Consider the following 12,235-nt stretch of genomic DNA (forward strand, 5'->3'; position numbering starts at 1 on the left):
CATTGCTTTCCATTTAGGTTCAACAGGTCATGACAATCAAATGGCAGACTCTAAAAAAGTGTTAGAGTTGTCTGAACCCTCACAGGGCTGCATTCATTTTTTTGCCAACATTTTCTTTGAGAGTAAAGCAGAGCAGACGTGACAGTGCAACTCAATATGCAATTAAAAGTGCTAAATTTGATACTCAGAGTATTAATATACTGTAGCAGCAAACAACTATTGGCTATGTGAAGATATAGGGGAGTAATGTCTTCCTGAGCAGAGAATGAAGTCAGTCTCCCTCTTCGTTGTAATCCGAGTTTCTCCTTGCTTTGTTGACATAGCCGGGCGTGCTTTTAGTGCATGATGTAAGTGTGCCCCACTAGCTCTCATACAGCGGTTACAGCTGATAACGCCGTCCAGACCGACGGCGCCGTTGCAGAAATGTAGCGCCCCCCCTCTGGTTCCCCCCCAGGTTAACACTGTTAGCTCTGTCAGCACTGTTGCCACGGTTTTCACTGTTAGCGCTGTTAGCACCGCTAGCTACGAGCCGTCAGCTCAGCCGTCGGCATGTTGAGAGCCATGCGGAGGCAATAGAAATGCTTACAATCTCGCATTTAGCGCCTTTTAAGCGGCTTTACCGAGCAACAATAATGTAACTTTGACAGAAATGAATGCAGACTTAACGTTCACTGCTGGATTTATGCAACTCAAGCAAGTTTCAAAATGTTTAGCTGTGATTTTAAGTACGCAGGATTTGTGGTAAAACATGCAAAACCACAAAAAATGGTCCTTTTAACAAATGATGATGAAATATAATCCCCAAATTGGAGATACAGCTGAAACCTGGAACATTACACGCTCTTCTAAACATTCTCTAAAACTTTATACTCCACTGCGGCATCGAGCTGAAAACAACATGCTGTTTTTCAGATTTGATGTTGGAGATACGAGACTTGTACCCAACAACAGCAATATATAGGATCTTGTCTCATGTTTACTGTACAGTCTGAATCTGCATCACACAGCCAGTAACATCCATCAGATAGAAGTCACTTCCCTCTGAAATGTAGTTGTGGATGGTAGTTTAAAGTCTCCCACTATGGAAAAGTAAAGTTTGTTTACATCAGAATCACACTTCAGTACTGTACTTGAGTACTTCTGCACTCACCACGCTCACTTACTGTTTATGCTTCACCTGGCTCCCTCCCACCTGTCCGTCACCTGGTTCCTCCCCTTTTGTTCCCAGATTATTGAGCAGCTGGAGCTCTCCTTCCCTCTGCGGTGAGTCCCTCCACCTCCACCTCCACCACCTCCTCTTCCTCACTGTCCACTCCCCTGTCCCCCCGCTGTTGTCCTTCTACCTGTCCAGTTTTTTCTTTAACACACACTTCATCTATCAGTGTCTTAAGGGAGGTTTTGGCTTTCAGGACAGTAAAACATTTCCATGTGTTTTTGCCATTTTAATGGCACTTTAATGTTTTTTCCTTGGCTCTGTGGATGTGAAACATTTTCTAAACGTTATGGAACATTAACTTTTAAAAATGGCATAATTAGAATTGGCATAGGTAGAGTAATAAGGTTAGTTGCCATGTTAATGTACTGTATCGTGACTCCTCTCTCATTTAGTTGAACCTTTCTTTACCTTTCACTCCTCTGCTGTCTGACATCTTGAAAACCGTTGTGTTTGTAGGAATGTTGATAGACCGGAGCTTTGTCAGATCTCCCTCTACGACTTCCAGAAGTTTTTACAGATGGACCAGAAGGTACTGAGCAGATTCAGCGCCCGTCGGCACAGCACACAGAAAATGCTCTCTTAAAAAACTGCTCTGTGCTCACTTCTTTATCCGGCTCGTCTCAGGAGTCCTGGGCGTCGGATCTGAGTCGTGTCAGAGAGTTCCTCGCGGGGTACATGAGGGGCGGACCGCAGCCGGAGCCCATGCTACAACTGGATGAGGTGAGACAGCTGAAACAGACTGTGGAGATTTGTCCTTGCTTTTTTTCTTCCTCACAGTCTGATTGTGTTTCTTTACGTTTCTAGTTCCTGACGTTCCTGTTCTCTAAAGAGAATTCTGTCTGTGACCCTCGACCTTCACCTGTCATTGCTGATGACATGAAAAAGCCTCTGTCTCAGTACTGGATCTCCTCTTCACACAACACGTAGGTCTCAACATCTGTGTCTCAAATGTTCATATCTTTTATTTGTCTCACGAGTCCCCGTACTGTATGAGAAGTGTTATTGTATTTAAAGGTGCAATGTGTAATACCTGGCTATATGCTCTAAACAAATATGGGTCAGTATTTCACCTCTACTACTGGGTCCACACAATCTAAATTTACGCCAAACTGCTGAAACTCTGAGCTAGTCAAAATAACGCTGCTATCTTCTAATCTCCACTTGTGGCGTCGGCCTATATTGTGTTTACTCTGCCGCTAACTGGGGGCTGTCTACTGGACTAAATCCAAAGCAGCAAAAACAAGAAAACTGGCCGCACCCCCATCGCGTCCTTCCTTCCTGCTGCCGGTAGACCACCCTGCCGTGAGGGGACCAGGCGCAGCTCCGGGAGACACACCCCAGTCAGCGGTTGCAGCAACTCAAATTCTGCCAGCGCAAACCCCAGCGCCAGGAAAGGTTGCTGATCCGACGGGGAGTCGGGCCGGTCTGAGATTAAACCCCCGGCGCTGGGGTGTGCACTGGCTGAATTAAAGTTACCACAGCTGCTAACCGTGCCTGCTCTCCTCCCGGTGGCACGACCCCTCGCCTTCGCCACCCCAGAACCAATCCAGCAAACAAACTATCAAAACGTACACAGGCCCTGTACCTTCAACGTGATTGACAATCCCTCGGTGCAGCTCTACTTCTCCGTTCTCTGGACTGAGGGTAGACTGGACACTACAGTGACTCACTATCGTGAGATCTATTAGCAGAAATGGAACATAATATTCAAAACTGTGTTTTCATTACTGTATAGTCATCTGAAACTAAGAATCGTTGCGTTTTCGTTAGTTTAGAATGAGCCGTTTATATCTACATAGGGAGGTCCTCTTCACAGAGTCCGCCATGTTACTCCGCCATGTTTCTACAGTGCCACAGAACCGACAAACCAAACACTGGCTCTAGAGAGAGCCTTTCACGTTTTTACATTACCTGAAGGCCACCGTAGTTCTCCGACACGCTTGTGAAACTGCGGTAACGTGAGCCGCAGAGTGCAAAACCGTGGTACCGCTAGCCACCGTCTGACTTCCGTTGCTCCTAAAGTAGTGTTATTATGGTAAGGATGGTCTCTGAGCGAGGCGAACGGCGTCACCACGGTTTTGCACTCGGTGGTTCACGTTAACAAAATCTTGGAAAGGGAGGAGTGAGCAGAGGGGAACTCATTTGGTTGCAGTCTGCAATCACACCATTAGACGTTGCCAAATCCTACACACTGTCCCTTTAATCAGTAGTGGAAACTGTCTGTTGCAGCTCTTAAATGCACATAAATGGAAATGAAATGAAAATTGAACTCATAGTAAGACAGCAAAAAAATCTGATTCCCTCTAATGACTTTCTGAGCTTGTCTCCATGTGCTTGTTCTCTCAGCTACCTGACAGGTGACCAGTTCTCCAGTGAATCCTCTCTAGAAGCCTACGCCCGCTGCCTCAGGATGGGCTGCCGCTGCATCGAACGTAAGAGTCCCCAGCATTTGATTCTATCTCACAAGAAAGTGAAATGGTCGCTTAATGGTGGTGAAATTGAGGATATTTTTCTGCTCGTTCAAATGTCTTCTGAAACACTCCTTTAAATACTGGCCACATATGGAATGGCAGTGCTGTTTTGGTGTTTTCAGTCAGGGGTATGCACAGGTAAAAGCCTCAAGATTCAGCAGAGTTTGTACCTAAATCTGTGTTTTCTGCCCTCAGTGGACTGCTGGGACGGACCTGACGACCTGCCGATCATCTACCACGGCCACACATTAACTTCCAAGATCAAATTCCTGGATGTGCTGCACACCATCAAAGAACACGCCTTCGTCACATCAGAGTACGTTTGGAGATGGTTTTCATAGTATTGAGAAATGTTAAATGGGTTTGTCAGATCTCTCCCGCCCGGGTGACAGTGAAATGGAACAACTTGCAACAGGTTGACCTCCCTGCTGTTGTGTTTTGTGCAGGTATCCTGTGATCTTGTCCATCGAGGACCACTGCAGCGTGGTCCAGCAGAGGAACATGGCCACGCACTTTAAGAAGGTGTTTGGAGATCTGCTGCTCACCAAGCCAGTCGATAACAACGCAGAGGAGCTTCCCTCGCCCTACCAGCTCCGCAGGAAGATCCTCATCAAGGTACACAGGCAAACACATGCCGACCTCTCTGGTTGAAGGTTTCAGCCCTGTTGCGCCTCTGACCACAGCCAGCATCACTGAACCGCTGGGCTAGAGCATGTGATTTGGAGAAGAGGTGCAGGCTCAGCGTAGATTTCAGGCCACCCAAAGGACCCACTTCTGTGGGCTATGAGTGTGTCCCACTGGCTGTTCGTTCACTCCGCTCCCCAGCTCAAAAGTGCTCGACTCAAATCGTTGTGCTCAATACACAGATTTTACCGATACCCAGTCATACTGGGCACTGAATTAGGATGCAGCTCTTGTCTGGTTTGGCTGTCTACAACTAGCCATCACTCTGCTGACACAAGTTCAAGTTACAATGTCCTTGAGCAAGACCCCTGACCTCCTTTTAAAAAATTTTGGATGAGAGAAAGTTGGTCAGAAGTCCCAACACGGTGCATGCATGCAGTAAAATGCTCCTATTTTGATCAGTGTGTCTCAAGTTTCATCACTGTGTCACAGCACAAGAAGCTGGTGGAAGGCACGCTTTATGAAGAGGTGACGTCAGCCAGCTACTCTGAAAACGACATCAGCAACTCTCTGAAGAACGGCATCCTTTATCTGGAAGACCCCGTCGACCACGTGCGTGTCTAAGTGCTTTTATACCTCAAACATACAGTCAGTGTCACGTGTAGAGTGTTACTGAAATTTGTTTTGGTGTGTGATTCACAGACCTGGACTCCACACTATTTCGTCCTGACCAGCAATAAGATTTACTACTCAGAGGAGACGTCTCACTACCAGACAGCTGAGGAAGAGGAGGACGACGAAGGAAAAGAGGTAGGGAGGTGATTATAAATAAATAAGGAAAAAGGAGGTATTATTAATCAGGTAAAGATGCTCACTCCCTCTTTCCTGTGATTGTTCAGGAGTGTAACAACAACGAGCAGCACTGTGCGGAGCGCTGGTTCCACGGGAAGCTGGGTGGAGGTCGCGATGGCCGACAGGTGGCTGAGAAGCTCCTGCAGGAGTACTGCGAGGGCGGGGCCAAAGACGGCACCTTCCTGGTTCGGGAGAGCGAGACGTTTGTCGGAGACTACACCCTCTCGTTCTGGTCAGTAACACTTAACAGGACGACGCATTAAAAGTGATCTCAGCTACCTCTCTTTGGGCTTTTTTCAGTAGAGGAAAGGAAAAAAAAGAAAATAGAGAAGAGGTTAGAGATTAGAGAAGTGTGATCATAGCTGCAACCAGCAGTACAGCAGACCAGCTCCAATCATAAAGGGAAAAAGAGATTTAAAAGTCTCAGTATTTGTTCAAATTTTTCTGTTAGAAAAGTCAATCTGAAGCGAACTGCACATGAAATAAATAGAGAAAATAAAGGTAATTTACAAATTTGATCATTTTCCATAAAATCAGAAGTAAAAACTAATGTTCACAATTCATAGTATTAAAAAAAAATATATTTTTAATTCATTAAAAAAAATGTAGACATTTTTATTAGGAAATCAATACGGTACTAACCAATATCGTAAATTTCAATATAAAAATGGATTAAATGCACCACAAGTCATCGGTTACAGCTGTCATTTTATTTCAACAATGAATCAGAATAATCAGATTAGATATTATTATGAAGGTAAATGTTTGACATAAATGTTCTCAGCAGTCAGATTTACATGTTGTTACCAGTGGGCAACCTCCGGTTCTGAGAAGGGAAGTCAATGCAGAAGTACCTTAAACTTGCATTCTTTCAAATAGCCAGCAGGGGGCGACTCCTCTGGTTGCAAAAAGAAGTCTATGAGAAAATGAGCCTACTTCTCATTTGATTTATTACCTCAGTAAACATTGTCTCAATCGCTAGTTTCAAGTCTTCTTCAATACAGCATGATGTTCATTTAGTAAATTATGGTCCCATTTAGAGTCAAATAGACAATAAAGCAGGGTATGCTTTAGGGCGTGGCTACCTTGTAATTTACAGGTCGCTACTTCGCGTTATCCAGTCTGGGAGTTGTTCATGTTTTCATCTGACAACTTTAAACCTTTCACAGTAATTGTAACATTTCGGTTGCCTAAAAAAACAGTTGCCGTTTGGCTGTACTTAACTATTGAAAGTTTTAATCAGTTCTTGTCTCCAGCCTGACAGAGTTTTATGACAGATTAAAGATCATCGCACTAACTCCCTCCTGTTCCTCCTCCTCCTCCAGGCGCTCCGGTCGAGTCCAGCACTGCAGGATCCATTCCCGTCAGGAGTCCGGCTCCACCCGCTTCTACCTAACTGACAACCTGGTGTTTGACAGCCTCTACCGCCTCATCTGCCACTACAGAGACACACCTCTGCGCTGCAACGAGTTTGAGATGAGGCTGGGCAGCCCCGTGCCTCAGCCCAACGCACATGAGAGCAGAGAGTGAGTGATCGATATCTGCAAAGATGTCACACTCTTTCTCCTTTGATTTGTGTTAAAGTGGAGGAGAAAACACTTCATCAGTTGCTGAATAGATGGTTTTTGTTTTCTCCAGGTGGTACCACTCCAGTCTGTCGCGGGTTCAGGCTGAACACATGCTGATGCGTGTCCCCAGAGATGGAGCTTTCTTGGTGCGAAAACGCAGCGAGAACAACTCCTTCGCCATCTCCTTCAGGTAGAAAACCAACGCACACCGAGGGTCAATTACATGACGACAACATTAACTCATCTGTTTTGTAAGTTTCATTTTAAAACCACCAAAACTAAATCATGTCTCTTTCTCTGTTCATCTCTCTGCAGGGCGGAGGGGAAGATCAAACACTGTCGTATTCAGCAGGAAGGCCGTCTCTTCATGCTGGGCAGCTCGGCAGAGTTTGAGAGTCTCGTCGATCTCGTGAGCTACTATGAGAAACATCCTCTGTATCGCAAGATGAGGCTCCGTTACCCCATCAACGAGGACACTCTGGACCGCATGGGCACCACGGTGAGTCTGACGCAGCTCAAGACTCACATATTACAAGTCTACATTACTGTTGTCAGTTTCACAAACATCCAGTGGTTTCCAATAGGGTTGTCAAAGTTAACGCAAATGCAAATTCTTTTTAACGGCACTAATTTCTTTGCCATTGATGTTTTGGAGGTTGTAGCAGGCTCAGTTACTTTACTATGACTTTTTAATTTTTTCGACATACTATACTACAACTTTTCTAAATTTTTTCGACATACCATACCATGATTTTTTTTTCTCTCTTTTCGACATACTATACTACGACTTTTTTTTTACATGCTCTACTTTTACTTTTTTATTTTTTCAACATACTATACTATGACTTTTTTTTACGACATAGTATACTATGACTTTTTTATTTTTTCGACATACTATACAATGCTTCTTTTTCAACATACTATACTAGTACTCATTTATTTTTTTGACATACAATACATGACTTTTTTCTCAACATACTATAATATCACTGTTTTTCAACATACTATACCATGCCTTTTTTTCGACATAATAAACTATGACTTGTTTTGACTTTTTTCGGAATGCTATATGTGTTTTTTTTCACTCTTTTTTCGACCTTCTATACTTTTAAGTTTTTTTTCCGACAGACTATAGTATGACTTTTTTTTACATACTATATGACATTTTAGTTTTTTTCGACATACTTTTCTATGAGTTTTTTTTCAACATACTGTACTATGACTTTTTTTGACATAATATACAATGACATTTAAAAAAAAATTTGACGCATGACAATATGAACTTTTCTCACATACTGTACATTGATTTTTTTCAATACACTACGTCATGAATTTTCATCGCATACTATACTATGACTTTTTTAACGGCATACTACTAAGACTATTTTATGAGATAAAATATTATTATTTTTTCAATGGCATATTATACTGTGCTTTTTTTATGACTCTTTTTTTAGACATACTGTACGATGACATTTTGCAAGACATGTTTTTTACATACTATACTGTGACTTTTTTATGATCTACCTTACAAGGTCATTTTTATGACACGCTATAGTTTGACTTTTTCGGAATACTATACTTTGTCTATGACAATAATATGTATGTAGCAGTAAAGGGTAATTCTTACATGCACCACATAAATATCACGACTGGTTATGTTTAAGATTGCTGTTGTATAACCTTCATACATGTCCAGTTAGCAATTTAATAGCAGCATTAAACTACAGGAGTAACTATTATTTGTTGTTAATTTGTCAGGAGCTTGACTACGGCGCGCTGTATGAGGTCCGCACTCCTCATTTCTACGTGGAGGCCAATAAGATGCCCACAGCACGGGTAAGTGAGACTTTTTGTACTGTGAACCTCCAGTTTTAATCAGTGATTATTCAATAATTATCTATCTCATCATCTAGTATATTATTAGCAGATTAAATTACCCTGAAAGTTAATATGGGTAGACTTTTTAAAATAATCATCAGCAATAAATTACACAATCCATTGCAGTACAAGTACAAAGTACAATAGATATTTGCATTCAACTTTGTACTATAAAATATAAGTATTGGTATTAGATTTTTGTGCTTTCAGATTAGTTAAAGGAAAAGAGAACAAAATGAAATGAGGAAAGACACATTGAATGAGGAAAGAGATGTTTTTGAGTGTGGAAATGGAAACCCTCAAAGCCTCCATGTATAGCATTTAATCTTTCTGACCTCGGCACCCCCCAGTGGTCGTATCTCAAACTACACTGTGGCAGACAGACTGATGGTGTCCTTTACTGCTGTGTGTTTCAGTGTACGGTCAAAGCTCTGTATGACTATCGAGCTCAGAGGGAAGACGAGCTCTGTTTCCCCAAACAGGCGCTCATCCTCAATGTGGACAAGCAGGAGGGCGGCTGGTGAGTGAATCTCAGTGTACATGTGACCTCCTTCACATTGAGAGCAGCTTGTCATGAACCTTGTGTTGTCTCTTTAGGTGGCGAGGTGACTACGGAGGAAAGAAACAGCTGTGGTTTCCTGCAAACTACGTGGAGGAGGTTCCCAGTTCTCCCACCAGAGAGCTGGATGAAGCAGTGAGCTCTAATTCTAGCTGTAAGAATGTCAAATGATCAGCTTGCTTTTTCAATCATAATAAATCTTGTTTTGTATTCTGTTGTCTCAGTCCACAGAGAACAGTCCTCTTGGAACGTTCCTCAAGGGCTTCATTGATGTACCCACCTGCAGTGTCGGTGAGTCCCATAAACAAACCTGTTTCTGAACCAGAGGTATGTTCTGTCAGATGATTAGGGAGGGACTGATCAGATTGTCTTTAGGCCAATTATCATGTTTTTTTAAGTGTGACTAGCCTATTTAAATTATGCAATTTAACCCAGACATCTTACCAAAAGCTGCACATCATGTTAAAGCAAATAGGAATTCTCTATCAATGTCTTACAATCTAACAAAATTCAAGAATAATAACAAATTTGTAAACTTATTTATCTCCATTTTTGTGTAAACTGTACAATATTTTCACTTTAAATACTCACATTTGTCCCTCAGACTCTCTACTTTAATTTATTGCAGTTATACAAAATGTTGCAAACTTCACTTTTTTGGGCCAAATTATATTTAAATTCTATTGGTGGATCAACACAGTGTTTTGTTGTTATCCGTTGGCCCTCGTAGGAAACTGCATAAAGGCTAACATCTAATTATCAATTCTCAAAAACTGCCTTCTCACATCAAACTCTCTCTGACCCTTCCTCTTCCTCCCATCATCTCTCCTTCCATGTATTGCATCCGTCCAGTGGTGCATAAGGACGGGAAGAATTCTCGTCCCTACGTGTTCACAATCCAGTCCCAGCAGCTGTCGTCTCAACCGGTTCAGACCCTGGATGTGGCAGCCGACAGTATGGAAGACGTGACCACCTGGGTTGGCAAGATCAGAGAGGCCACACAGAATGCTGATGCACGGGTCAGTACGACCAAAGTGATGCAAATTAAATCCTGAAAATAATTTTCCTGATCGCAACACTTCCATCTGAATTTTTTAACTTTAATTTGTTATAGCATTTTATTAAAGACAATGTAAAGTTTAATTTTGTGACTATTGGTGCATTCTCAAAAGTAACCAATATTTGTAACATATTTTGTATATTGGCTTATCTCCATGGTGACAGATGCAGGAGGAGAAGCAAATGGAGAGGAGGAAGAAGATCGCGGTGGAGCTGTCTGAGCTCGTGGTCTACTGCAGACCTGTCCCCTTCAATGAAGACAGTAAGCATCAAACTGCTCTCTCTTCTCCTCTTGCCTCACTTTAATGGTGTGATTAATTGTGTGTTCAATTTTTTTTTTAATTTGCTGCTACTTCCAGAAATCGGGACAGAGAGGGCATGTTACCGGGACATGTCCTCTTTCCCAGAGACAAAGGCAGAGAAGTTTGCGACACGCAGCAGAGGGAAACGCTTCCTGCGGTACAACCACCGTCAGCTTTCCAGAGTTTATCCCCGAGGACAGAGGCTGGACTCGTCCAACTACGATCCGCTCCCCATGTGGCTATGTGGCTCCCAGCTAGTTGCACTCAATTTCCAGACCCCAGGTCAGTGTACAAGTATATGTGCACTTTTAGAGAAAGTCAAAGCAAATAAGAGAAGTACACATAGTAGCAATCAGGTACACAAAGAATGTACAAGAGACATAAACATTTCTCTGCACAGAGTGAGTCATTTCACACACAGATAGAGCTTAGAGGCTTTTACAGAGAGCCAGGGTAAGGTGTTAAGTTGATTCAGCAGGTACTTTGTTTTACTCATCTCTGATACATATTCATAAAACTGATAGAGATACTATAAAACTGTTGTAATATTAGAATTTGAAATTAGCAGTGTCGAAGCTAAGATGAGCAAGTTGCTAAATATTAGTTAAGTAGCGCTAACTTATTCACAAAACTGACAACATTTTCTGCTTGTCTTTGTAACTTAAAGATGCAATTACAGTGTTATATTAAAAATGTGTCCATCTCCTGATTAGGAGATTAAGTTAACCCTAATCATCACATATTGCCTCCAGCTTCAAATGCCTACAATAAAGTAGCCACCAGGAAGACAGATCCATATACTATATTGTATAATAACAATCAAGCTTGTGAGAAAAAAAAGAATAGCAATTTCCTGGTGGTAATCATTAAAATGTTTACGTTATGTAATGTTAAAAGGTGACAAGGAGTACCCAAACGCATCATCAGTTTTTGTCTTACTGAGGTTAAACTCTCTTTTGGGGAGGACAACCAGGTTCCCTGGACCACATCCGTCACATGTTTCAGCAACAGGCTCTTAACACTGAGGATGTCAGTTGTAAGACAAAAACAAATTTGTACCGAATGAATATGAAAGTTACTATGTGTGTATGTGTAGATAAACCCATGCAGCTGAACCAGGCCTTGTTCATGCTGGGAGGTGCCAGTGGCTTTGTTCCCCAGCCTGATGTCATGAGAGACGACACCTTTGACCCTTTCGACAAGGAAACTTTACATGTGGAGCCAATCACCATCCAGTTACAGGTCAGCTCGATCATAGAAGGACAAGTATTGAACTACTAATGAAATTCATTTTGGTAAACAGTCTTGTCACACTTAAACATTTTCAGTATTGTACCTGCTTTTCACATTCTTACACTGTTCCTGGATAAGGTGCTGGGAGCGCGTCATCTGCCTAAAAATGGCCGCAGCATTGTCTGTCCCTTTGTGGAGGTGGATATCTGTGGAGCTGATTACGACAGCTGCAAATGCAAGACGGATGTCGTAGGTAAGACAGCTGCTGCCTTGTGGTCAAAATTGATTTGATTCACATTTTGATACATATATAGTATGCCATAAAAAGAGTCATGGAAAGTTATAGTATAGTAGGTCGAAAAAGTAGAAACAAATCATAGTATAGTATGTCCAAAAAATAAAAAAGTCATAGAATAGTACGTTGAAAAAATTTGAATAAGTCATAGTATAGTATCTCGAAAAAAGTTATA

The 12,235-nt window shown here is 42.2% G+C and overlaps 1 protein-coding gene across 1 annotated transcript in view; it reads left to right on the top strand.

Annotated features, from left to right (window-relative positions):
• Positions 1-12,235, top strand: part of LOC141768209 (1-phosphatidylinositol 4,5-bisphosphate phosphodiesterase gamma-1-like) — a 35,272-nt gene that overhangs the window by 18,671 nt on the left and 4,366 nt on the right. Inside the window, exons 7-28 of the mRNA XM_074636300.1 lie at positions 1,229-1,263; positions 1,673-1,745; positions 1,841-1,936; positions 2,021-2,139; positions 3,563-3,648; positions 3,883-4,003; positions 4,134-4,302; positions 4,804-4,923; positions 5,014-5,121; positions 5,211-5,395; positions 6,489-6,689; positions 6,802-6,921; positions 7,047-7,230; positions 8,493-8,570; positions 9,029-9,132; positions 9,210-9,306; positions 9,396-9,462; positions 10,024-10,190; positions 10,396-10,492; positions 10,590-10,814; positions 11,629-11,774; positions 11,904-12,018. Coding sequence (XP_074492401.1) covers positions 1,229-1,263; positions 1,673-1,745; positions 1,841-1,936; positions 2,021-2,139; positions 3,563-3,648; positions 3,883-4,003; positions 4,134-4,302; positions 4,804-4,923; positions 5,014-5,121; positions 5,211-5,395; positions 6,489-6,689; positions 6,802-6,921; positions 7,047-7,230; positions 8,493-8,570; positions 9,029-9,132; positions 9,210-9,306; positions 9,396-9,462; positions 10,024-10,190; positions 10,396-10,492; positions 10,590-10,814; positions 11,629-11,774; positions 11,904-12,018 — 2,713 coding nt within the window. The remainder of the gene's footprint in view (positions 1-1,228; positions 1,264-1,672; positions 1,746-1,840; positions 1,937-2,020; positions 2,140-3,562; positions 3,649-3,882; positions 4,004-4,133; positions 4,303-4,803; positions 4,924-5,013; positions 5,122-5,210; positions 5,396-6,488; positions 6,690-6,801; positions 6,922-7,046; positions 7,231-8,492; positions 8,571-9,028; positions 9,133-9,209; positions 9,307-9,395; positions 9,463-10,023; positions 10,191-10,395; positions 10,493-10,589; positions 10,815-11,628; positions 11,775-11,903; positions 12,019-12,235) is intronic.

This window comes from Sebastes fasciatus, chromosome 5, assembly GCF_043250625.1.
Source record: "Sebastes fasciatus isolate fSebFas1 chromosome 5, fSebFas1.pri, whole genome shotgun sequence".
In the NCBI taxonomy this organism is placed as follows: Eukaryota; Metazoa; Chordata; class Actinopteri; order Perciformes; family Sebastidae; genus Sebastes; species Sebastes fasciatus.